The sequence below is a fragment of the Podarcis raffonei genome, chromosome 12 (genome assembly GCF_027172205.1).
Source record: "Podarcis raffonei isolate rPodRaf1 chromosome 12, rPodRaf1.pri, whole genome shotgun sequence".
NCBI lineage: Eukaryota > Metazoa > Chordata > Lepidosauria > Squamata > Lacertidae > Podarcis > Podarcis raffonei.
Genome location: NC_070613.1, coordinates 37,448,701 through 37,475,327, shown reverse-complemented (window position 1 = coordinate 37,475,327; position 26,627 = coordinate 37,448,701). Strand labels below are relative to the sequence as shown.

Sequence of the window (26,627 nt, the reverse complement as noted above, 5' to 3'; positions counted from 1 at the left end):
ATTGCACATCGATGAACCTGGTCTATGTTGGTCATCATTGCTAACACTTGCTTAGCTTTGTATTGTTGGCTTCCATTTTTAAATGGACAGAACTCCATTTTGGAGCCAGCAAAGCTGGCCTGTCTTGTTACATACACTAGTGCTTTTTCTGCTAGTGTGGACTACAAATCTCAGCACTTTCACTTTCCACCCTGCCTAATTAATAGGAGTGTTGGAAGCTGCCTTTTCAGACCACTGGTCCATCTGGGTCAGTATTGTCCACACTTACCAACAGTGACTCTCTAAGATTTCATACAAGGGACATTCCTAGCTGTAGTGGACAGTGGGGTGGGGTGGCGGTGCTAACCTCCTGAGTGAGCAGCTGAGTCAGTTCTGCTTACCTTGAATGAAAGGCGAGGGGCAAGGTATCCGGGAGGTCAGTGCAGTGCAAACACACAAGCAGGAGTGCCAGACTGGCTCTGCCAGTGCATTTGCACTGCACCAATCTTACCACCTCACCTGTCCCAGTAAGTGACTTAGCTATTGGAGGATCAAGTAAGGACTGCCAGTGCACCACACCATGCCCTGAATTTAGAGGGACTTTGGAAAGACAGGTAGGGGCTTGCCTAGCTTTTTCTGGATTTGAATCTTCAGCTACTACTTCTCCTCTAAAATGCTGTTGAGCTATGTGGCATTGGTGTTTGGATATTTAAAATTTATAGGATAATCTAAGGAACCTCCAAAGGTTTTGTGGAAGAAGAGGAACTTATGAAGCCCGGTTTGGAGTGATTACTATGCATTTGTGCTATTGATTTTTTTTCCTTTTGGATTATTTAGCAAGCAAATTTAAGGGCACAAAGCTTGGAAGTTTGTCCCCTGCAAGTACCCCACATTTCCCATATATACCAAGAATAAATTTATACTACTGTGCTTGGATGTGTGCAGTTATAACTAGGAGCATAAAAGAAAAATGTGAGAAAATACTTTACACTAGACAGAAGTATCTAGCAGCTGTTTGTTCTTTAGCTTGTGGCTGAAAATTTAATCAGCGAAAATAACTCAGCTCCTGGTCTTATTCCTACTGTAGTCTTATCCCTTTCTTTGGATAAATGTGGTGTCTGGGGTTTGGAGTTAAGTGTCATTTTGTATCATTTCTGACATCTCCTTGAGCTTCTCTTCATAAGAGTCTGATTTTAATTTGTGGTAGAGTTATGACTACAAATAAACATGTATCTCAGCTATTCATGAGAAAGTGCTAATGCATATAAAATATGAAGTCAACTCTTCTTCTGAACCATCAACACCATGCACACAAAGCATGCACAAATCAGGGATCTGTTCTCAGTGAGTCTCACTTGTTTCCCACTGAAAAATAGGCTTCATTGCTCAACACATAAAATGAGATCCACCCTTAGTATCTAGGGATAAATCTGCACTGTCCCAGAGTGGACCAGGCGTAATCTTTTTCAAGGGTGGGTTAACCAAAAGATTAAGAACCTAGTGGCATATGAACCACATCAAGACTGCACAATTTCCAGCTTTTCTGCCAAACATCTGCCTCTTCTTTCCTGCTTGTTCCACCATCATTTCTCCAGGATTATTTCCCTCTAACTTTTTGGAGCAACTGGCAACTTGGTCCAAAGTGGTATTTCCTGCCCCATATGTCTTAAGGAAATATTGAAATAGGAATAGAGATAGCAGCAACTCTGAAAAAGAACAGGTGTATAGGAGAGGCAAAAGGCACCAGACTCGCAGATCCACAAATGGAACTAGTTAGATGAACAAGACAGTAATACTACACAAAATTAGTATACATAGCATGCAGAGGGTAGAAATGGCTCCAATTTTGTTTCCCTTACTTTGGAACATGTACGTTAGAGTCCAACCTTATAGCTCTACAGTTAATGGAAGTGTCTTCTTAGTGAGGTTCTCCATGCTTACTTTGGAAGTTAATAATACAAGCTAATAATACAGTTTTTTCCCTAGCAAATGCAAGTTTCTGGATGCAGAGTACTAACTATAACAGGTTTCTGGTTGAGACTATTTTCAATTTGTTTTCTCTCATCAGAACTTGCAACGTTCCTTTCCCCATTTTCTCTCACTTGCCTCATTTTACTCAAAAAGAATGCTATTAATGGGTAGAGGTACGAAGACGGTGTTGTCTGTGGAGTTTTATCCTTTTCTGTGGAAAACTCCACAGAAACCAACTTCTTCATACCTATACCCATTTCCAGCTGAAAGTGACAACATTCAGACTCCTTCATGTATTCTTCAAGCAGTTTAAAAATGAAGTGTTTCAATTTCAAATTGACATGATCTTGTTCATTATAAGCCTGGCATTATGTACAAAAGTCCAGGACACCAATTTTCTAGTCATCATGATAAGGAGATAAAAAGGTAAAGGGACCCTTGACCTTTAGGTCCAGTCGTGACCGACTCTGGGGTTGCAGCACTCATCTCGCTTTATTGGCTGAGGGAGCCGGTGTACAGCTTCCGGGTCATGTGGCCAGCATGACTAAGCCACTTCTGGCAGACCAGAGCAGCACACGGAAACACCGTTTACCTTCCCGCCGGAGCGGTACCTATTTATCTACTTGCACTTTGATGTGCTTTAGAACTGCTAGGTGGGCAGGAGTAGGGACCAAGCAACCGTCGACCTTCTGATCGGCAAGTCCTAGGCTCTGTGGTTTAACCCACAGTGCCACCCACATCCCATGATAAGGAGATAGGTTTGTATTAAAAGTCAGAAATACCAGTTTCTGGTGTTCTCCCTCTCCATTGCAGCCCCTTTCCCAAATTTGCTCTGGGGAATCCTGACCCCCATAACACGTTTTTAGGTGTGCATGGGGAACTGCAGCGGTTGGGGGCGAGGAAGTCCCACTGCGTGAGGAGAAGTCCATTCCAGTGGTGATGATCACTTTTGGATGTCACCCACAGATTTTTCAGAATTCAATGCAAACGTTCTGTTCAGTCATCCATCAGCTACTGTGACTAAATGAAACCTTGTCTGAAAAGTTGGCAAAAAATGGGGGAAAGCAACTCATACTGACAACAAGAGGCTAAGTAGAAGTAAGAGATTATAATTGATACTGATAGATCTTAATTGCTGACCCAAATTACTGGCAAAAGTAGTGCCTTTTTAATTTCCCAATTATTTACTGAATAATTTCACGTAAGGAAAACAGAAGATCTGTCCAACTTTAATTAATGAACTACAGTTGTTTCAAGTTGAGGTAAGCCTAGTTAATATTGTTGACTTCCATGAATCATTGCCGGTTTTGAGGTGAAGATTTGACACATTATTAGGAGAAAGAATACAAAATGGAACACTTCTATAAAAGAGTTCAAAGCCCACAGCCAGGAAAAGATAGAAAGGCTTCTCTCAACTATTTTTTCCCCCAAGAAAAGACAAACAAACTGCAACACACACACACTTATCTGTTTCCCTGTGGACCATTTCTCCTGCTATCCAAATCAAACTACTGTTACACTGAAACAACATGAGGCATTTAAACCATTTTATTGTACTTGGAACCGTTTTACAGTACTTATATTGCAATTATATTGCCTTTATTTGGTTTTATAATTCTACATTCTAAAGTCCTATGCATCATGGGACTTTATGGGGAAAGGCAAGTAAGAAATCTTATAAACATTCAAACAAACAAACAAGCTGACCAGAAGTTGCTTGTGAGAAAAACAAGTAAAAATAAAAGATAATGTTGGCCAACGCATCCTCACTAGACCAGCATATCCAATTTTTTATAATATATACTATTCAAGTGTAAGAACAGTTTACTAGCAACTGACCCAGGCCCTGTACCATGTGAAAAAGATACCATACAGTGGTGCCTCACAAGACGAAATTAATCCGTTCCGCGAGTCTCTTCGTCTTGCGGTTTTTTCGTCTTGCGAAGCACAGCTATTAGCGGCTTAGCGGCTATTAGCGGCTTAGCGGCTATTAATGGCTTAGCGGCTTTAAGAAAAAGGAAACAAACTCGCAAGAACTCGCAAGACGTTTCGTCTTGCGAAGCAAGCCCATAGGGAAATTCGTCTTGCGGAACGACTCAAAAAACGGAAAACTCTTTCGTCTTGCGCGTTTTTCGTCTTGCGAGGCATTTGTCTTGCGAGGTACCACTGTACTATGTGAAAAAGATAGCGTGTTGAAATTTGGATATCAATACTTTTGATTTCCCCCCTGAAATGTCTCATAACTCAGGCCTCTAAATTCTCAATCTCTTAAAACAAGAACCTTCAGAATTGGGACTAGTCTTATCTTCCTCTCCTTATTCGTCACAGAGGCGTTATTAAAATGTTTGGTCCTTCTTCTTCACAAGACTTAGCAAGTAATAAATAAAGTCTGGAACAGGGAATTAAAGAAAATAAAAACTTGGATCAAATTTTATTATCTATTTATTTATTGGATTTATAAACCACCCTTGCATCACAGGCTCTCAGGATGGTTCATAGGATATAGTGTGTGTGTTGTGTGTGTGTGTGTGTCCTCAAAACATCTACACAAGTAATATAGATAGATTAGTCACAGATTTATGCTATCCTACTCGTTTGAGTGCAGGAAGCTCCTGTAACCAATCGAAAGCCGTGCCTTGGTTGTCGAACGTTTCGGATTACATTGGACAACCAAGGTTTGACTGTAACAAAGATGAATCAGTGAGTATAAACAAGACTATGTATCTGCTCCTTCAGGAGGTGTATGACCCTGTCCGGAACAGGCAAATGTCTAATTTTCCAGACTTTCCTTCCTTTTGCTCCATAGTGGCCACTTCCAGACCACCAAGTTATCCAGACACCAGCCCAAGACTTGCACATAAACTCCTGCTGCAGATGATACAGAGCTGCGTCATCAGCATACTGCAAATGCTATGCTCCAAATCTTCTGACGACTGCTCCCTATGGCTTCATATAGATGCTAAAAAGCACTGGGGACAAAGGAGTGCCCTCCAGGACACCACAACATAGTTGGCAGGAGGTGTGGCAACATACAGTCCCCCAGAGCTACCTTCTGGAATGGGCAGGTGGGAACAAAACGGCTGAAGAACAATGCCTCCAACTTTGAGAGACAATTCAGGAGGACACCATGGCATAGTCAATTGTATCGAAAACTCATGACAGATCAAATAAGAGGGGCACACTTACGTTACACACCTACGCAAAACTGAAGCCCAGTGTTTCCTTCCTGGAGAAGAAAAGTTGCTTCTGTGGGAAGGTGACTGGAAAAGGAAAACCAGTGTCCGCTGCTTGTATCACAATTCCAAGGACACATTTGAAACTCAAAGAGGGGAAAGACACTTGGGGAGGAGGTAATCTGAAGAGGGAAAACAGCAGGTAGGGAAGTCTGGAAGTCTCTCCATTCACCACCTATCTGCTATCCCACCTGCTCCCTCTAGAAGTGGCTTTTCCTTTTCAAAAAGGACTTTCAGGCTAATATATATTTTGCATGCAACAGGTGGTTTAGCACTAAGCTGAGCTAGGCCTTGCCTGGAAAAATAATGCTTCCCTTTACTTAGGAATATAGTAACATTAATTATGTGCTTGCATTTAGCTGGGGATGCGGGTGGCGCTGTGGGTAAAACCTCAGTGCCTAGGACTTGCCGATCGTATGGTCGGCAGTTCGAATCCCCGTGGCGGGGTGAGCTCCCGTCGTTCGGTCCCAGCTCCTGCCCACCTAGCAGTTCGAAAACACTCTTAAGTGCAAGTAGATAAATAGGGACCGCTTTATAGCGGGAAGGTAAACGGCGTTTCCGTGTGCTGCGCTGGTGCTGGCTCGCCAGAGCAGCCTCGTCACGCTGGCCACGTGACCCGGAAGTGTCTTCGGACGGCGACGGCTCACGGCCTCTTAAGTGAGATGGGCGCACAACCCTAGAGTCGGACACGACTGGCCCGTACGGGCAGGGGTACCTTTACCTTTACCTTTATTTAGCTGCTCAGTCCAGGGGTATAATGAAATAAAATAGGGTCTTCTAAAAAATTTTAAACAATATTTCAAGTAGGTAAACCTAAATCAGTTACACACCAGATTTCAGCCTTTAAAGAGAGATGTCAGTGTTACGAAAGTTGGTGAAGGCAGTGATATGCAAAGATGGTAAACTGGGAAACTGTTGGCAAAATATTTGGCTTGCTCTTGGCCCGTGGCCCGTATTTCCTTTGTAAATGAATCCCACATCTTTATTAACTTAAGCATTTCTTTTTTCTTTTTCTAATTTGAAACGTATTTCAAACCTTTTGTTTAACGAAGTCCTTGGAACATGATATGGCCCCCAGATCGAGAAAAATAGGAAAGTCAATTAAAATTCTGACATTAGCCACAATCACGTAAACACATGCTTCAGCTAATCCACTATTTTATTTTTTTAATTACATGCCTCAAGATGCAGAGGAGGAGCCACCAAAGGGCGTCACCATATCACTGTCATGGAAAACACAAGTTCTGAGCATTTTCACAGCAAGAATTCCTACTATTTGACAAATGCTAATACAGTTGCAGATCCCATAGTTTTTACTAACCTGCATAGAAACCTTAGAATCGTAGAACCATAGAATTTTGGAGGTGGAAGGGGCCTTGGGGTCCGGGGGTTGGCAAGGCTTACTGGGCATGAGTCGGATCACTCCCGCGGAGATCCTCTGTGGGCTGGAGCGGCGCAGCATGATGCCGGAAATTGCGTCTGCACATGTCCGCGGTGCAGGAAGTCACTTCTGCGCATGCCCAGCCGCTGAAAACCGCACCTACGCAGAAGCGATTTCCGGCACCGTGGACATGCACAGATGCGATTTCCGGAGCCATGGAAGAGAGTCCCCACACTGCGCAGGTTTAGCACAGCGTGCGGGGACTCGCCGAGTGGGCGGCTCAGTTTGGGGGCGGCTCATGGGCCAGTTAAGCAACCCTCATGGGCCGCTTCCGGCCCATGGGCCTTCGGTTGCCGACCTCTGATCTAGTCCAACCCCCTGCAATGCAGGAATCTTCTGCTCAACATGGGCTTGAACCTATGCTGCTGAGATTAAGAGTTCCATGCTCTACTGACTTAGCCGTCCCAGGTATTCTAGCCGTACATATTTTACAGCTACCTATATTTCCTGGCAGAAAAGGCCTACTGGCTTTCTTCCAAAACGCAACCCTTAAGGCATCATTTTTCTCACCCAAAATATCTTTTTTTTTTTGTATACACCATTTGAGTACAGTGGTACCTCGGGTTAAGTACCGTATTTTTTGCTCTATAAGACTCACTTTTTCCCTCCCAAACAGTAAGGGGAAATGTGTGTGCATCTTATGGAGCGAATGCAGCCTGTGCAGCTATCCCAGAAGCCAGGACAGCAAGAGGGATTGCTGCTTTCACTGCGCAGCGATCCATCTTGCTGTTCTGCCTTCTGAGATTCAGAATATTTTTTTTCTTCTTTTCCTCCTCCAAAAACTAGGTGCGTCTTGTGGTCTGGTGCGTCATATAGAGCGAAAAATACGGTACTTAATTCGTTCTGGAGGTCTGTTCTTAACCTGAAACTGTTCTTAACCTGAAGCACACTTTAGCTAATGGGGCCTCCTGCTGCTGCCGCCACACCGCTGCTGCATGATTTCTGTTCTCATCCTGAAGCAAAGTTCTTAACCCAAGGTTATATTTCTGGGTTATCAGAGTCTGTAACCTGAAGTGTATGTAACCTGAAACGTATGTAACCCGAGGTACCACTGTACTTGGATGTCAGCTGTAGGCCTCATTGAGTGTCTGTTGTGGCCATTCTGCACACAGACTACTATTCCTGCTCCTCTTTCTGTTTGCTGTCTCTACCTGTCTTCACCTGTTGCCTCCAGTCATGAAAGCAGGGCTCCCCCCCCCGGCAGAACTCTCAGGTGGGCGCCATTGCCATTATAACAGAACTCGTTCATGGCGAGTTCCAGGACCTCTTCTTTTTCTAGAAAAAATAACACTGCAAGAAAGCAATGGCAAGGGTGGGGAGATACAACAGGATCTTCCACCTGCTTTGCACTTTCCCTTCTGAGTGGTTGTATGGATTGGGCACTGGGGCAAATGAGTGGGCAGTGGTGCCTTCGAGAGAAGAAGAGGTCTATGGTGGCAAATTGCCCAAGCTCCCAATAACCTTTGAACCCAGAACTGATGATTTATTTATGTTCATCATGGATTTTGCCTACAAGAACATCTTTTATGAACAGGCTAAAGTCTGCAAATATGGCTATTTTGCATACCTTAATTTTGATCCCTTGGAAAATGTTGGTCAATATCAATACGCAGACCTGAAAAGTTTTCTTAGGGTTGCCATATTGTGAAGAGCAAAAAAGAGGACACATTTGCCGACTTCTACTTTTAACTATGGGTCGCTATGACGAATTTTCCCCTTGAAAAAGAGGACGTGTCCTGGGAAAAGAGGACATATGGCAATCCTAAAACAAAGACAGCACAACCAAGACAGAACACTTAAAGTCCCTACCCACATTAAATGAATGGAAATTCTAGACTGACGTGTGGCTTTTCAACGAAATCTTTGACAACAGAGATAAGAGGGTGCTTCCACATAAGGAAGCTAAAACCATTCCTGTTTGTATATTCAGATACTTCCTGCTTCAATTCTGCATTTGTAGCTTTCATTGCTCGGAAAACTGGTATCGGGACGTGTCCTTCGTTTCTAAAGGAGCTACAACACTCTCAACCTTCCTCAAAGAGCTGGAATTAATATGTAATTCATAGATGTATTCTAAGTGGTTACTGTACATGTAAATATTAACAAGCGATCAATAATCTAAGTTGGGAGCCATAGCAAATTTAATAGTTTAACTTTGTGCTGTTTGAGAAAGGACTTCCTTTCGTCTGTCTTCAGTCTCCTGCCAGGCTGCCTCACTCGCATGACTCCTGGGTCTAATAGTATGAGAGAAGAACAAAAACTTCTCTGTCAACTTTGGTCCACATCATGTAGATGTTTATTATCTCCAGACTTAATTGCCTTTTTTAAAAAAAAAAAAAAAGAGAGAAAGAACAAAAACAAAAACAAAAAGCCCCAAACATTGTAACCTTTCTTTATGGGAAAGAAGTTTCAGGTCCCTGGTCAATTTGGTTGTCTCATCTGCACCTTTTCCAGCTCTGAAAATATACTTATTGAGATGCAGAGGCCAGAAATGTACTCCATGGTAGATGTTAAGGGATGGCAGACGATTAAACAACCTTTTCACTGAAAAACAGAGCGTGTTTGTGATATATTGTTGCTACGAATTTCGAGAAAATGTACTGGATCCCTTGTAGAAGGAGAAAAAATATATTTCATCCTATTATGTTACGCTGGTGTCAGGGGTTGAGGGGAAAGATCCCATTCAGTACCTAAAAGCATGCACATGCTGCAGAGAAAGGGAGTAGAAATAACTTTTCTGTTGCTTTCCTATACAGCGGCACCTCAGGTTAAGTAATTCGTTCCGGAGGTCCGTACTTAACCCGAAACTGTTCTTAACCTGAAGCACCACTTTAGCTAATGGGGCCTCCTGCTGCCGCCGTGCCGCCAGAGCGCGATTTCTGTTCTCATCCTGAAGCACAGTTCTTAACCCGAAGCACTATTTCTGGGTTAGCAGAGTCTGTAACCTGAAGCGTATGTAACCTGAAGAGTATGTAACCCGAGGTACCACTGTAATACTAGAACTTGGGTTCACCAAATGAAATGTACTGGCAATAAGGTCAGGACAAAAACCAATGCACTTCATCACATGCTGTGTGGTCCATTTATGAATTCACTGCCAATTGATCCAAGTGAGAGTGCTATTGCTTTCATGACCTCCTTTCAGGCTTCCCATAAGCACCCTAGCTCAGTGGTAGAGCTTCTGCTTTCCATACAGAAGATCCAATCCTCAGCATCTCAAGATAAAATGGTGAATGTCCCCTGGCCAGATGCCCGGAGAGCTGCTGCCCGCCATTTTGAAAATACTGAGCTAGATATGGACCAAAGCAGTTTCCTCTTTTCCTAGCTGAGTGGTCCATGTTTGAAAACAACACCAGATAAACCTTTGGGCCTGATCTAACAAGGAGAATGCTTATGTTCATAATGTGCTCATGGTGGCCACAGGATTATGTGACTCTAAATGGGAATTAGACAAATGTATGGAGGCTATACCCCTTCATGGATCACTGCCTTGCCGTGGTGAATGGGCTTGAATAACTCAGAGAATCTATGAGCTATGCCGTGCAGGGTCACCCAAGATGGACAGGTCATAGTGGAGAGTTTTGACCAAACGTGATCTACCTGGAGCAGGAACCGGCAAGCCACTCCAGTATCCCTGCCAAGAAAACTCCATGGACCGAGATGGTTGGACAGTGTTCTCGAAGCTACCAGCATGAGTTTGACCAAACTGTGGGAGGCAGTGGAAGACAGGAGTGCCTGGCGTGCTCTGGTCCATAGGGTCATGAAGAGTCGGACACGACTAAACAACAACATGGAGGCTATATGGTGGCTAAATAGAACATCAATTTTCAAAGGCAATTAATACTGTTTTGGGGAGCAATAAGAGCAGAGGGAGGATTACTGTTTTCATGCCCTCCTTGAGGGCTTTCTAGAACAGGGGTCAGCAACCTTTTTCAGCCTGGGCCGGCCCACCATCCCTCAAACCATGTGGTGGGCTGAACTATATTTGGGGGGGGGGAGACTGAACAAATTCCTATGCCCCACAAATAACCCAGAGATGCATTTTAAATAAAAGGGCACATTCTACTCAAGTAAAAACACCAGGCAGGCCCCACAAATAACCCAGAGGTGCATTTTAAATAAAAGGACACATTCTACTCATGTAAAAACACGCTGATTCCCAGACTGTCCGCGGGCCAGAATGAGAAAGCGATTGGGCCGCACCCGGCCCCCGGGCCTTAGGTTGCCTACCCCTGTTCTAGAAGAATCTGGCCAGCCAGTGGGGAGGGGTGTGTGGGGAGTAGTCTGGACTAGACTGACCTTCAGTCTGACCTATCATGAATCTTATATTCAATTACACATCTTAAATAACGAGTCAGAAAAGAGGAAACACAAGTTGCATGTTACAGACACCATGGGCTGACATTTAAATTTTGTGGTGACTGGAGGGGAAGCACCCGCAGTCAGGAAAACAATAAATTTCCCCTTAATCTGTTGGACTGAATAAAATAACTTCACAGAAACTTTGGAACAGCCAAGGAAAGTTTAAGGCAAGAAAGGAAAATCTTTGGTGTTGTCCTTTCCTTTCCTTTTTTGCTGTCTGGTTGTTTAGAGCGTAGAAATGGGCAACCAGGACAGTTCTCTCCACCCACCGAATCTTTAGAATTCTTGCCAAGATAAAGAATGGTTTCTCCTGCCCACCTTCCTTCCAAGACAATAAAATGCAGTAAGTAAATGTCTTGAAGGAAATCGAAAAAGTAACATTACATGAAGGAGCAACTGGAGGGTAAAAAACAAAACATGGGGCATCTCTGTGATTCCCTGATAACTGGTCAGGAATTGTTGAACAGATTCATAGTTAGATGGGTTTATAAAATCATATTTTCCATCACAAGTGTATTTTTTATAGTTTCTGCACTTTATACATTCCTATTTTTAAAAGTAGAGTCTCTGGTCAAAATCTAATAAACAAATCCTATAGATTAAAGATAATTTAATAAATAAACCCTATAGAGTCAAAATAATTTAATAAAGAAATACTATAGAGTCAATCTTTTTTCAGCGTAGTAAGAACTGCTTATGGAAATATTGGATGCTCATAGATCTCTACTAGATTTCTACTTGGAAGCTGTTGAAAAGGCAGGTGTCCTCTATGGATTGTGAATGGAAAACCATACTCTGTGCCATTTTTAGCTACTTTCCTCATTCACAAGAGCAATCGGCGGTGCAGCTGGCAAGCCAGGCACTTGTGGGTCTCAGTCACCACAACTTTCAAATTCTGTACGGTACTTTGGAGAAGCAGAGTTTGCAGAAATGTCCATGCCTGAAACCCCCACCCACCAAATGGTAGCAACCAACTCCCATGAGCAAAGAAAACCCCCAAGATAACATGTGAACAAGCCCAAAGGTTTGTTCTGTGCAACACTTTTTTAAGGATCCCAGACGTTTCCCACTTCTGATGGGCAGTGTGCAGTGGGACGTATTTACATGGATATAAAGGAATATCTTTTATAAACTTGTTTCTTGCACAAGAGCCTTTGGCACAACACATCTTGGGTGCTGCTCTGTACTTGTGGCAAATTAAACATTTTCATGTGGATGAGTCAGTTACAACTGTTGTTTATGGAGAATCTTTCCACTGTACAGGAGATGAGTCTAGTTCAGCCCCACCAGCGAAGACTGATACAGGTACTATACAACCATGGTTGCACTATACAACCATGGTTCATCCATCAGAAGCATTCCAGGGGCTTTCACCCTTCCTTCTGTGTGGCCATTGCTCCACAACTTTCTGTTTGTAGGCTAACAAACAAAGGTTACTGTCAAGGTGCGCCAACTCCTAGGAGCCGAGCCCATTTGGACATATTTTTTGGGACAGCCACCCCCAATGTTCAAAGGGGGTGGTGGCGGCCAAGTGCAGAGCCAAGCACAGTGCAACTTCAGTGGCTGGTTCCTTCTTCTCTTCCTCCTGCCATGGAGGGGAAGGAGCAGAGAAGCAGCCCCCAGCCAGTGGCCGTGGCAGGAGGAGCCACCGGCCATTGAAGCTGAACTGCCACCGTTTTCAGCTCCACTCCTGGCTCCCCCAAAAGTCCTGATGACACACGTGCAACATCAGCCATCCAGTCACACTCAAATGTTGACACCTCTGATTACTGTTACCTCTCTGCCACTGTCAGCACTAACCTTTAGCTAGCCATAACGGCATTTTGCAAATCCACTTTAAACTATGCTGTGAAATGGGATTTGGCACACTCCAAAATTAGGTCTGAAACAGCAAAGGAAGGAATGGCCACATGAGAGGGGAGGAGAGAAGAATGCTTGTTTGTTATCACATTTTTATTTTTTTCACTGTAAATAACTTCAGCATAAGGTGTAAGGCACTTCCACATAAATGGGTTTCCTGAATGTCAAATATGCTGATTCAGAGCACCTGACGCCAGGAAGCCAAGTCTGGTTGTCACTGAGCTGACTGCCACTAGGTCATACTACAGAACACCTTTACCTTTTCCATTTAACCCTCTTCCACTGTATTTTCTTTTAGAAAGCCAAAGGGGGCAGGGGGGAGGGAATAAACCTGGTGTTTCAAATTCTGGCAAAGCACAGATTACATTATGGAAATAAAATATGAAATGGGCCACACATCTATGTAAAGACTCCCAATATTTGCAATTCATTTATTTGTAAAAAATTGTTATATAGGCTTTGATTTAGCATGCTTTATAGTTTAAAATTCCAAACTCCCTGTCCCGAACCTCCCAGGAATTAGCTACATGTGGCAAGTATTTTGCTTTCTTCTTAACAGGTATGTTTGCAGGGAGGGAGGGTATAAATCTCAGGGACTCTTTGCAACAGAGAGCACGAGCGTGAACGCCCAGGAGCCACAATCCTGAAATCGCTTTGGTTGTAAGTTCCCCCACCAACATAAATAAGTGGTTGCATGGCTTGCAGAACTGCGTTGGCAAAGCATTAGCTTGAAGCCCTGAGTGGCACCTTTGGGACACGACGCACAAATCACAACCCTAAATGATTTATATCCTAGAGAGCGTATCTTTACCAGCAAAACCTTTTATGCGCACTATTAGACAGCAGTTAACTGATCTCAAATTGACCAGTCTCAAAAGCAGTCCCGTCCCCCATAGCCCTTCCTCGAAACCCAGTTTCAAAACTGTGTGTGTGTGTGTGTATTCTAGCAGAAAATAATTCGCAGCTGTGATAATATCAGGTTGGGATTTTTTTTTAAAGAAAGGAAAAGGAAAACACTATACTATAGTTTTACATTGAATAATAAAAGATAAAAAAGGGCAGTCTGTGAATAATTAGGGGTTGCTGTCTGAAGCCAGTTGCAGTCACTGCAACTGATAATAAACTTAAACCCCCTCGAGAGCAGGTAAACGCTTTGCAACCCTGACCCCCTACATCTCACATTACTTAACTACCCTGCAGCTCCAACATTACATCACCATCCCAATGATTGGTCCCTGCAGTTTAACTCTCTCCCTGTCTCCTCCGATTAGGAACGAAAGAGCAACGCCAGGGAAGGAGGGAGGGGAGGAAGCAGCAGCCTCGGAAGAAACTTCGCTCGAAAGTTTGCTGCGCTCCCTCGCTTGGGCCGGTGCAGGATCGGAGGATCTGCTCCGCAACTCTTTATGGAGGAGGATGAGGATGTTTGTAAGCAGAAAGAAAAACTGCACCGAAGTGCAGAGAAGGACAAGGGGGCGGGTGGGGAGGACGAGAGAGAGATATATGCTCCCAGAGGAAATGAATCAAGAGGCAAAAAAATAAAAGCAAGAAAAAGGTGGTCGTCTGACTGGTGGTAGTAAGAGGAGGAGGAATGGTAGTAGTAAGTCGTGCGAGAGCAGAGCGCGATCAGAAAAGGAAAATTAAAAACAAACCTCATGGACATCACTGGGTCTGAATTCCCTGCTGAGGTGCAGAACATGAGAGCCCTGGAATGAGTGTATCGAGAACCTGAGCCAAAGCTTAACTAGCCCGAGTGAGTCATATCCTTCCCATTTGATTCCAGTCCAAATGGTGATGTAATGCTCTGGCCCTCTCTCTCTCTCTCTCTCTCTCTCTCTCTCTCTCTCTCTCTCTCTCTCTCTCTCTCCCTTCTACGCCTGCCTCTCTCCCTCCTCCTCCTCCCTTTCTCCTTTTTAGCTCGGTGCTAGTGAAGTCACCATTTAAATCTGGCAGAGCTGAAGCTGAAAAACTTCAATGTAACCAAAACAGCCCCAGGCGAAGTTCCAGACGCACAGAGACTTGGTGGTGCAATTGCCATTGGAAACGGGTAAACACTGGGAGAAACAGTGCCGCCTCACAAGGGCCCGAGCAGCTGCCTGGGCGAGATCACAGTCAGACCCCGGGAACGGGGCTGTCGGAAATTTAATGGTTTTGTATGTGTGTGTGTGTGTTTTCTTTCTTCCCCCCCTCAGAAGATGCTACACACACACACACACACACACACACACACAGGCGCATTCCCGCACATTTTAAGACCCCAAGGAAGAAGAAGAAGAAGAAAGGGAGGACTTGCAAATGGGAGGAAAGCAGCTATGGGAAGAGGAGGTGAAACAAGCAGGAACAGGAGAGAGAAACTATTCGAAATATGCTTAGGCTTATAGGGAAATGAACGCAGACATATCTGTCAAGAAGTCTTAAATCGAAGAGTCACCCTTGTTCTTGAAGGCCAGCCCAGGGCCCAGTTCATAGGGAATGAATGGCGCTGCCTTGGTAGTAACAGCCCAGGAAAAGCTCTGCTCCGAGGAGCCAGACAATTCTTTAAAAACTTTTTCATAGCTGGCATTCTATTGTTATTAATTCCCACAATTGCTCCCCCCCCAACCTCTGCTGTGTGTTTTTTAGCAGTTTTCTCCATTTCCATCAGGATCGCGCTACCATCATGCGAGGAGGCTTGCCGACATGACACCTGCCTTCATTTCCTGCCTCTTAGGTTTTTTTTTTAAAGAAAAACCACTTCATCTCCCGTGACCACCGTTTTATTTCACTTTTTCAAAACCATCGCGTGTCCTCGACGCACACCACTTTGGCAGTGAACCTCTTGCACCGATTCAGTGCTTCCCTCGAGGGAAGCAGATTACTACCGCGCTAGCACAAAAAGAAAGTAAAAGGGTTTTTATTGTGGTTGTTGTTAAAACAGTTGCTATGTCTGGTAACAACAGTGTCAGCTGGTGGAAGAATCAAGAGATTTGTGATCTCCTGGGAATTTGAATCCAGGCCGCCATTAACATTCGGTTCTGCAGCAGACCTGACAGTGCATGGTTGATTGCGCAAAGTCTAATAATCATAGAATCATAACGTTGGAAGGGACTCTGAGGATCATCCAGTCCAACCCCCAACAATACAGGCCTATGCAGCTGTCCTGTGTATGGATCGAACCCGCAACCTTGGTGTTATGAGCGCCATACTCTAGCCCAGTGTTTCCCAACCTTGTGCCTCCAGCTGTTTTTGGACTACAATTCCCATCATCCCTTGCCACTGGTCTTGCTATTCAGGGATGATGGGAGTTGTAGTTCAAAAACAGCTGGCGGCACAAGGTTGGGAAACACTGCTCTAGCCAACTAATGTCTAATAAAAAGCTGGAGGGCTTGGCTAGAGGATACCAGTTATCTATGTACCACTTGATTTTAACATTTCACACTACTAGTTGTTCAGGAGTTATGGGAAGTGAAAGAGAGCGATGTGCCTCTGAGATGTGGATGGGAAAATAACTGCAGCGCACCATTGCTTGTAGCACATTGCAGGAGAATACCTTATGAGGACTGCTAAAGTGCTGTAGTGTAAAAGCACCTTGTGTGGCTGCCATTATTTTAACAGCAGCCCATTTCTAAGATGCTTCCGTTGTGCAAATTGCAGCAGCAGGAGCCGCTGTCATAAATGTGCTTCTACAGAGGTGAAGAATAAATATCCCCTGTAAGATAAATCACTTTTTCCCAGCTCGATGGGCATGACCATCACTTAAATTTAAGAAAACATCTCTGTTATTTTCAGACAGTTTGGTTACAGCTATGAATTGTTGCTATCTCTGGGGACTAATATCTATGGCTGCGAGTTGGGTAAGGAGGGAAATAAAGGAGGGCATATTCCTTTCTGTGGATCGGGGAAACTCACTTGATACTAATACTATGTGGCCAGTGAAAGTGACAGTGTTACCAAGTGAAACAGCTTGGAATGAGAGGTGATCAGCCATAATTATTCCTGGCGCCACTGAAGTCGGTGGCTTGACAGTATCATATGTAGTTATAAAGTTTGGTTCATTGTGTCATTGGACTGCATAACTCATTTATGTCTGAATGACCAGTTATTGATTTCTCATCTTCTGTAACATAATAAAAAGAAGTTTAATCACTCTAAAGCTTTCTTTTATTTCCATGCTACTTTCAACTGAACAACATGCAGAAGCACCTCTGTTTTTATTTCCCAGTTGCCCTGCAAAATAATATTCTAAAGGAAGGGGTATACATTTTATAAACAAAATAATAAAAATATAACGATTGCAAGTCTCCTGTAAAAAAAATAAAAATGTTCCGGTTGTTCAGTTCTAATTTTTTTCTTAAGGATTTCAATGCGTTTAAGTCTTGGGAGCCAAATTTCAAAGACGACATGGTACTTATAGATATGATTTGGAATACCTGGTTTTAAAAGTTTTTTTTTTAAAAAAAACCCAACAACTGAATAAATGTTTCTAATACCATTCCTAACGTAGGATGGCGGGTTCATAAATAAAACGAAAGCAAAACCATTAAAAAAAGCAAAAGCCATAACTCACATAGTCTCCAAGTTCCTACAGATGAAAATAGGGCATGCCTGTAACACCCTTATATACAGACCAATGATCACTACCAGGACCCAACCCCTGTCTCTGGTCAGACATTGCTAATGACTGATGTATGAGTTACTGCACCCATTTACTCTGCAATAGCCTCTCTTATATGGCTTTAAAAGCCAAGAATCTGTTTGCTCTTTTAGTTAAACATACATCTAAAAACTGTAACAGTCTGGTAACATGTTATCGCAGTTCAGAACGCACCTCAGCATCTGCAAGTGTGTAAAACTACAGGCTGCACACTGCATGGTACAGTGGTACCTCAGGTTAAGTACTTAATTCGTTCCGGAGGTCCGTACTTAACCTGAAACTGTTCTTAACCTGAAGCACCACTTTAGCTAATGGGGCCTCCTGCTGCCACCGCGCCGCCGGAGCACGATTTCTGTTCTCATCCTGAAGCAAAGTTCTTAACCCGTGGTTAGCAGTGTCTGTAACCTGAAGCGTATGTAACCTGAGGTACCACTGTGCCTTCATTCATTTCCATTATTTACATGTGGGTCCTCCACTGGGGAGAGGCTTCATTTTGCCCCTGCGGCCTCTTAATTTTCCTCTACTGAGTGCATTCAATGGGGCACAAGTAAGAGACTGAACATACGATCGTTCTAGGGCTGCCATATTTTGAAGAGCAAAAACGAGGGCACATTTGCCAACTTCTGCTTTTAACTAGGGATCACTATGACGACTGTGCTCGTGAAAAAGAGGGTGTGTGCTGGGAAAAGAGGACATGTGGCAACCCCAAAGGCTCAAAAAAATAATCCCAAATCGTAAGAAAATAAAAAAAAAATGTTTCTTTTTCTGGAACGTGTCAGGTGATTTTTCAAATCAATTTGATGCAAGTGTGGCGCTCATCCATCTCTAGAAGGTATGGCTATAGCCCAGCCTTATCTGCTAGATCAGGGGTCAGCAAACTTTTTCAGCAGGGGGCCAGTCCACTGTCCCTCAGACCTTGTGGGGGGCTGGACTATATTTTGAAGGGGGGAAATGAACGAATTCCTATGCCCCACAAATAACCCAGAGATGCATTTTAAATAAAAGGACACATTCTACTCATGTAAAAACATGCTGATTGAGCAGGGCCAGATTGAGAAGGCGATTGGGCCTGACCTGGCCCCTGGGCCTTAGTTTGCCTACCAGTGTGCTATAGCCATGGCAGCACATGCAGGGGATTGTATTGCATATTTGAGACAAGCAGGAAAGAGGTTTATTTGCTGTTCAACCCTTCCTGTCAAATGTTTTCACTGACACAAGGAAGCTGACAACTGCCGGATGCACAATATTCTTATAGCAACCTGAAAATAGGTTTGCATCCATGTTCATTCTTTGTCAGTTCCAGAAATCTTCTTTGCGTGGTTGCTTATATTTCTTTTCCACAACCCCAATCCAGCATCCCCAATGGTGTAGTTTCCAACACTGGCTCCTAGGAAGAAAGCACCCCTGTACAGTGAAGTTGGGGTCCCTGCACATCTTTCTGTTCCCCAAAGTGCCTCTCTGTGCAACAGGCTACAATACTGGACCTGTATACTAACTATAAATATTGTCTTATAGTACAGAACCTTTCAAAAGGAAAGGGGTGTTCAATAGAATGTGGTGGTCAGTGAATTCAACATTGCATCATAATTAATAGGTTTCATAAAATGAATAAAAGGTTCGTCTACTACACATCACACTTTTCTAAACGTACTTGGAAAAAAGTTGCATTACATTTCGGCACCTCGGTTATCCGTTCTGTGGTTGTTACACAGGTGAGCGGAGGAACAATTCAGGATCAACTCTTTCTCAGACAATCAAAATGTGTTTTTGAATGAAGCTAAATGTTTAAATAGAGTTAAAAACAAGACGACTGGTTTGAGGGTATTAAAAAGTCACTTCCAACTCAGGTATTTTCAAGGTCTGTTGACACCTCCCCCCCCCCAAATCCTTACAGGAAACACTGTTATCCCATTTTCCTTCCTGTGACCTGTAAATGATGTAGGATTTCCTGTAGTCCAGAGGAAATCTCAGTCAGAGACCAAAGCTGCACCTTTTCATGTGTGTATTAACTTTATTCCTTTCTATTCTCCTTCCCTTTCTCTTTTCCCTGCATTCCTCATATACAGTATTTCTAACATCCAGACGTACTGAAGAATAGAGGCTGATGGGATGGGAAGCAAATGATATTTTAATTCCAAAGGGATCCAACTTCAGAACAGTGCCCATGGCTCCAATTTTGCAGACTAGCTGAGGAATGTTTATAGCCCCTCTCCCTGCAGCGTATCTCATCCTTGGGGAGAGGGTGGTGTGGCAGATATCACAGCTGTCTGATGTAAGCACGGTTAACAATTCCACTACTCTGGCTGCAAAGCTCGTATCTCTGCACAAAGGAGCAATGTGTACGCTTTGAAAATCACACCACCCAGCAATTATTTGGCAAGAGCACCATCAGCTGAAGCAAGCACAGGGAAAAAGCATTTAAAATGTTTAAAAGTCTAGAACATGTATCCATAACTTGAAACAGATCGTTGTTTAATTAAAAATACATTTGTGCACACCTACGTACAAACAAACAAACAGCGCCTACATACAAGCCCCAAATTCACCGTGAAGTACCGTAGGTTCTACTGTAATTAAGTGGGACTTATATCCAAGAAAACATGCTCAGGATCAAGACATTTGAGCCTGAACATGATGTCTTCATCCAAAACAACTTTCTCTGTTTTTTAAAAATTAAATTTTATTAGAGTTTGAGGAAAGGGATACAAAGATTATTATCTATTCTCTTTTTAATAAAAACTAAAATGTTAATCTAAATAAAAAGACAGGCCGAAAAGAAAAAGGGGGAAAGAAAGGGGAGGGGAGGAGAGGAAAGGGAAAAGAGAGAAAGAGAAAAGGATGGGAAAAATAGAGAAGGGATGAAGGGGAGAGAAAGAGAGAGGAGATAAAGAAAAAGAAGGAAGTTAATAAAATAAAGAACCTCTGATTCTTCATCTGTCTGCTATATATAAACATTATTCAACTCATCCACACCAACATAACACCCAGTGAAGCCACTTTCTATAATCTAAAATTATCTTCAATCCTCAAACCCCAATGCCAATAGTTCATTTTGTTTTTCTACGAGAAGTTTCAAATCTTTAGTAAATGTTAACAACGGCTTTTCTCTGATTAAACATGTCAATTATGCCATCTCAGCTAAGTCCATTCCTCCATAGTTGGCAATGATGAGCCTTTCCATCTTCGTGCATATAAAAGTCTCGCTGCAATAATCATGTACTTAAACAAAGTTCCATAGTCTTTTTCTAATTGTATGTTCATAAACCCTAGCAGGAAGAGCTCTGGTTTCAGTTGAAAATTAACCTTCAAAAATCTCCATATCAGTGTATGTATTCATGTCCAATATTTTTTTGGCTTTTTTACATGTCCACCAATCATGGTAAAATGTCCTTCCACCACCACATTTCCAACACTTATTTGGAATATTTTTATACATTCTAAATACAGTGATACCTCGGGTTAAGAACTTAATTTGTTCTGGAGGTCCGTTCTTAACCTGAAACTGTTCTTAACCTGAGGTGTCACTTTAGCTAATGGGGCTTCCCGCTACCACCACGCCGCTGGAGCACGATTTCTGTTCTCATCCTGAAGCAAAGTTCTTAACCCGAGGTACTGTTTCTGGGTTAGCAGAGTCTGTAACCTGAAGCGTCTGTAACCAGAAGCGTCTGTAACCCGAGGTACCACTGTAGCTTCTCAGGAGTTAAATACCATTGACATGTCATTTTATACAAGTTCTCTTTTAAATCCTAACACAGTGTGTATTTTAACCTTTGGTCCACATATGTTCTCACTGTTCTTTAACTTGTTCTTCTTGCATTTCAATTTTCAACAGTAATTCATACATTTTCGCAATAACATGTCCACCATCCGCACACAATTGTATTTCAAAGTCAGTCTTTTTTTGTTCTATACCAAGTAAATTGTGAATGAGAAAACCATTGGTTTCCCCTTGTTAGTTATTCCCTTGTTTTCACTTTGCAGTCTCCTTGATTCCACTCTAATAACTTTTGGTAAGTTAACAATTTCTCTTTGCCTATCCCCTCTTTTCTGTGTTTCGCATCCAAAACAACTTTCTCACTGACTGATTACCACTGGTGCAGAGTCATTTCTACGGTTCACAACTGGAGTGCTTGAATTTCAGCTGATGCTAGTTCCACTGATTAGAATGGTATCAAATCATCTTAAATCGAGCTGCTCCATCTGAAATAATCTATGTGATGTGTTGCAAACTATAGATTGCATAAGCTGGAAAAATATATATGCCTATATTACCATTTGTACGGGCGCGATTAATTCTGAAATAATTGTTCTCCATTGAGGGAAGACTCATTTTCACAGACATTATTTTTCCTTTTCAACCCAAGATCCTTCTAGTCCCAGTGGAATCAAGAGGGCCAGCAAATTTCAGGGTTAAATAAGCTTTAATGACTATCACATGTACAAAGACTTAAACCTAGCATTATTATTTTTTATTTTTTTTAAAAAATGTGACATCTCTTCCTTTTTTAATTTAAAATAACCATCCAGGTGGTTTCCTAAGGACTTCTTTGCAAATTGCTTCCAGTGAACCCTTTCGGTCACAGACCACTGCAAAAACCATGTGGAGTTATTCAGTGTTCAGTTCGACTTGGGTGTCCTATGTTTTTACAGTGGACAGAACCATAGAGAAATTTTATCCACAAGGCTACATTGATAGAGACAGAGCATGCCTCGCTGTGAAGCGAGATGCCAAAATTATTCTGGAATAAGATAGCTCTGAGTGGGGAGAAAATACCTCAAGATACCATTTGAAGGCACAAAAACTGATTAAAATCAGAGAATGCCAAACCATAAGCAATACAGGAGATATGCGATGATGTTCCTATTTTGAAACAACTGCAGGGCTCTAATTTTGATTACAGCAGGAGTTTGGTGGACTGGAAGAATTCACCTTTACCAGTATGTCATTTTCCAGATCTAAATCCCTCTCCCAGCTTTACCGTCCAATGGGAAAAGCTGGCACAATACAAGTGCTTCAGGATGCAAGAGTTTCAGGATGTAAATTTGATCAGGAAAATGGGATGGGGCGAAGAGTTAACTTCTGCTCCCCTAATGCCACTATGTTGATCAAAATCACAGCTTCTTGTGACTGCTTAAAATAAATGAGAAAAATCAGGCCATTTGATTGTGGAACTCCTACATTGCATCAGTACAGTGGTACCTCAGGTTACAGATGCTTCAGGTTACAGACTCCGCTAACCCAGAAATAGTACCTCGGGTTAAGAACTTTACCTCAGAATGAGAACAGAAATCATGTGGTGGCAGCAGGAGGCCTCATTAGCTAAAGTGGTACCTCAGGTTAAGAACAGTTTCAGGCTAAGAACGGACCTCCAGAACGAATTAGGTTCTTAACCTGAGGTACCACTGTATTCTTATTACATACTTGCACAGCAGAAAAACAGATCAAATCTGTTTCAAATCTGCATGTAGTAGAGTAAAAGTATTTCAAACTGTAATGTATTAGTATGTTTGAGAACCTACAATGGGGACAACAGACATGTGATTCCCATATTTAGGTGGGGCAAGACTTTACCAATATCTTTGAGGCATGCGATTGTGAAATATTTGTCCTCATATCAATGTTGCCTGCTATGAACCCTCTAGAGATTTCCTAAGCCTTCGTCCTATTCTATCCAGTACCTCTCAGGTGAGATTGTCAAAGTCAGTTAGTGTCAACTGGAGTAGAGGGCTCTTTTTTTTTGTTTCAAGTTGTTGACATTTGCCCCATAGGAAATGGGGTGAGAAATCTGCCTATTCATTTTCATATAGACCTATATAGGTGAAATAGCCTTAAGCCAGTATTGTGCTGGCGACCTGGAAATTAAGTCTTCTGTATCCAATTACTATCTTTGAGCCATGTGGTCCAATTATACAGATTTTTAAATTACAGTTGTAAAACATAGGTGCCTATAAGTAACCCAACAATTCCTGTAGAGACCCCCCCCCAGTGTTTTAAAAATTATGTAGGGTGTTTTTCACATTAATTAGGCTCGAAGCTACTCCCAACCTGTGCATAAAAACTGCAAAGAGATAAAATCATGGTTTTAAGAAAACAAACAGTTGACTGGTACAAACTAGTACCATACAAGACTAGTGACAAAGGCAATTTTGACTGAATATCTTATACAAACAATTCTCTTTCCCCATTCAGTTATCTAAGTGTGAACAAAATGTCGTATCTGTTCTACCTTAGCTTAGTGGTCTAATTGATCTGTCTTGCTGAATGATCCATTTCCAAATGCATAGTGAAGTGGAAAGGCAAAACTTAAGAGCCTCATCAGTTGCTAGCTTGGAACTCATCATAAAACTGACTGCTCAAGTGACAGGTTCTGGCATGTGGCTGGCCATAACACATTTGAATTAGCTCAACACTCAATTCATTAAGGCCTGATGGGAGAGTTACGAATTAGCCTCAGCTGAAAATCTGAAGGCTTTTCAGTGTTACCTTCTCACTCTTCTCTTCTATTTCAACAGAGGCTTTGCTGAGAAGGCCCTTCCAAATATATGCAAAATTTGCAGATCCTTCAAGTGCCGATATTTCCCAGGGACAGTCCCAGATTTACAGAAACCATCCTGGTTTCTGATTTGATCCCGAAATGTTCTGCTATTCCTTAGGCAGAACTGTAGCTGGGGGGGGGGGGGGCTAGCCAGGTTTTTTTTTTACCTGGGTGAAGCCACCAGAGGGGTGCCATTGAGGCTCCCAACCTTTGAGGGTGTGTATGCAACTTTGCATGGGATGGTGTGCTAAACTGTGTCTTTGACCCAGGTGAAATGCAGCCTACTTTCGCCCCTGCCGTAGGACATCCCTATTTCCATTGGAGAAATGTTTGAGGGTATGGTAGGATGCCCCTATTTACACTGGAGAAATGTTGGAGATGATGGAGTTATCCAACCCCCAAGCCATCTGAAGGCAGCCCTTCTATAAGGAAGTTCTTTAATGTTTAACGTTTTATTATGTTTTTATATACGTTAAAAGCTACTCTGAGCGGCTGGGGCAACCCAGTCAGATGGGTGATGTATAAATATAACAACAACAACCTTGGTTGTCGAACTTAATCTGTTCCGGGAGTCTGTTCAACTCCCGGAACCGTTAAAATACCAAGGCGCGGCTTCTGATTGGCTGCAGGAGCTTCCTGCACTCAATCAGAAGCCTCAGAAGTTCGGCTTCTGGAAAACGTTTGCAAACCAGAACACTTACTTCCAGGTTTGTGGCGTTTGGGAGCCAAGCTGTTCGACAACCAAGGTACCACTGTAATGGTGGTGGAATAGGGCATCTGTATTTGCATTGGCGAAATGTTGGAGGGTATGACTTTGGTGTTGCAAACCACGTGACACAAATATGTGTTTCTTGTGGTCAGGTGAACTGTGAGATACCAATACAATTCTTCTAATGGAGGAATCATTAAGACAACTGGTCTGCTAACGGGAACACAGTTCCTAAGCGCAGTCCTATAGACATTTGCCTGAGTCAGTGTCCTTGTACTGAGTTCCATAGTTAACCTATGGCTTTGGCTCCCACAAGTTGTGTTAATGGTCACCAGCTTGGATGGCTTTATAAGAGGATTAGACCAATTCGTGGAGAAGAAGGCTGTCAAGGCATGGTCATTAGGCACAAGGGCTACACTCTGCTTCCCTGCCAAGGCAGTATGCCCCTCAATGCCCCGGTTGCTGGGAATTGCATGTGGGGAGCAGAGACCTGCTGCGCTATGGTCATGCTTGCAGGCCTTCCCATAGACATCTGGTTTGTCTACCATGAGAACAGTGGTCTGATCAAGCAGGGCATATTCTTAACACAATGGGAATTACTTCTGAGCAGGCATGAATAGAATTTCACAGTCACCTTCACATCTTGCTTTTCATCTCAAATTCTGCTCAAGTTAATGTTTAACATTGCATGCTTTTTCAGATAATGACGTTTCCTAGACTGTCACTTCGGACACAAAGTGGAGAGTCCCATATCATCCAGAGGCAACTTCAGCCTTGGATTAACCCCCGACTTGTGTAAATAAATCCAAGGTTGAAGCTCCTACCTCAGGATAAGAGAAAGTGCAAAGACGGTTTTAGTAGCTATTGAAATTCCTTCCTTCCTTGAGGTTATCGACTCCTTTCTTAAATTCCATTTTTTTTTGTCTTGGCTGTTTCTTCTTCGGCTTGCAAAGAGTTCCCCAGGTCACCTATGTGCGGAAACAACAATCCTTTTGTTTGTTTGAAACCTGCTATGTGTTATTTTCATTGGGTGCCCTTGTCATACTTTTCGCATTATCTGAAAGGGTAAGCAACTATTCCCTGCTCACTTTTCCCAGCCAACTCATAATTTTATGCATTTTGGCTGCACTCCCTTCATGCAGACTTCCTCCCCCTCCTGAAACAGAGGAATCCAAATAATTTTGGCTTCAGCTTTTTTGCATGGACCTGAATTAGGGGACAATGAAAAGTAATCAGTCCAAAATCCTATGCATGTTTACTCGAGAGTAAGCCCCGCTGAGTTAATCCTTTCCAAGTAAACATGCACAGGGCTGGGCAATGAGAATTTGTATTTATTTATACTCATATGGTTACCCCCACTTTAAATGTTGAACCCAGCTAATTACATCATGCAGCAAAGTAAAACGATTCCAGTGTTCCCAAGGAAACTGTTTTCACTAAACAACACGATTCCCTCATTTTAATCTTATACACACACAGGGCAAACATTTAGTTTTTATCTAACTTCACAGCAATCCCATGCTATATAACCCCTCTGGTGGCAATTGAGATTAGCCAGGGTAGCTTGCCATCAGTACCGAAGGCAAAGGTCCTGAAAAACCACATCAGGAATCACTCTTGAGAAGGCCTCTTGCATTTTCATTCACTATCTTTGGTAAAATGCCAGAGGGTCTGAACTTGGCAAGCATCGCAGCACGCTCAAAGGGCCATTAATTCCAACTAGTATTTGGTTGATTATCTTTAAAGCTTTGGTTGATTTTGTCTTCCTTCTGTTTTGTTTGGTTTGTTTTAATTTTGCCTCGGTTGTCAATCTAGTTTGTTCTGCATCTTTGGCCTATTAAGACATTATAGCATACTACTGACAGCCATAACAAGCAGGCCACTTTGAGTGTGATTGTTTTCCTTC

At 42.7% G+C, this 26,627-nt stretch overlaps 1 protein-coding gene across 6 annotated transcripts in view; it reads right to left on the bottom strand.

Annotated features, from left to right (window-relative positions):
* The window catches only part of CREB5 (cAMP responsive element binding protein 5), a 265,104-nt gene that overhangs the window by 85,941 nt on the left and 152,536 nt on the right, over positions 1-26,627 (bottom strand). Inside the window, exon 1 of one of the 6 annotated variants that reach the window (XM_053359571.1) lies at positions 14,496-14,648. The exons of the other annotated variants lie outside the window; for them this stretch is intronic. Coding sequence (XP_053215546.1) covers positions 14,496-14,542 — 47 coding nt within the window. The 5' untranslated portion in view covers positions 14,543-14,648. Of the gene's footprint in view, positions 1-14,495; positions 14,649-26,627 lie in introns of those variants that run through there. 6 annotated transcript variants of the gene reach the window in all.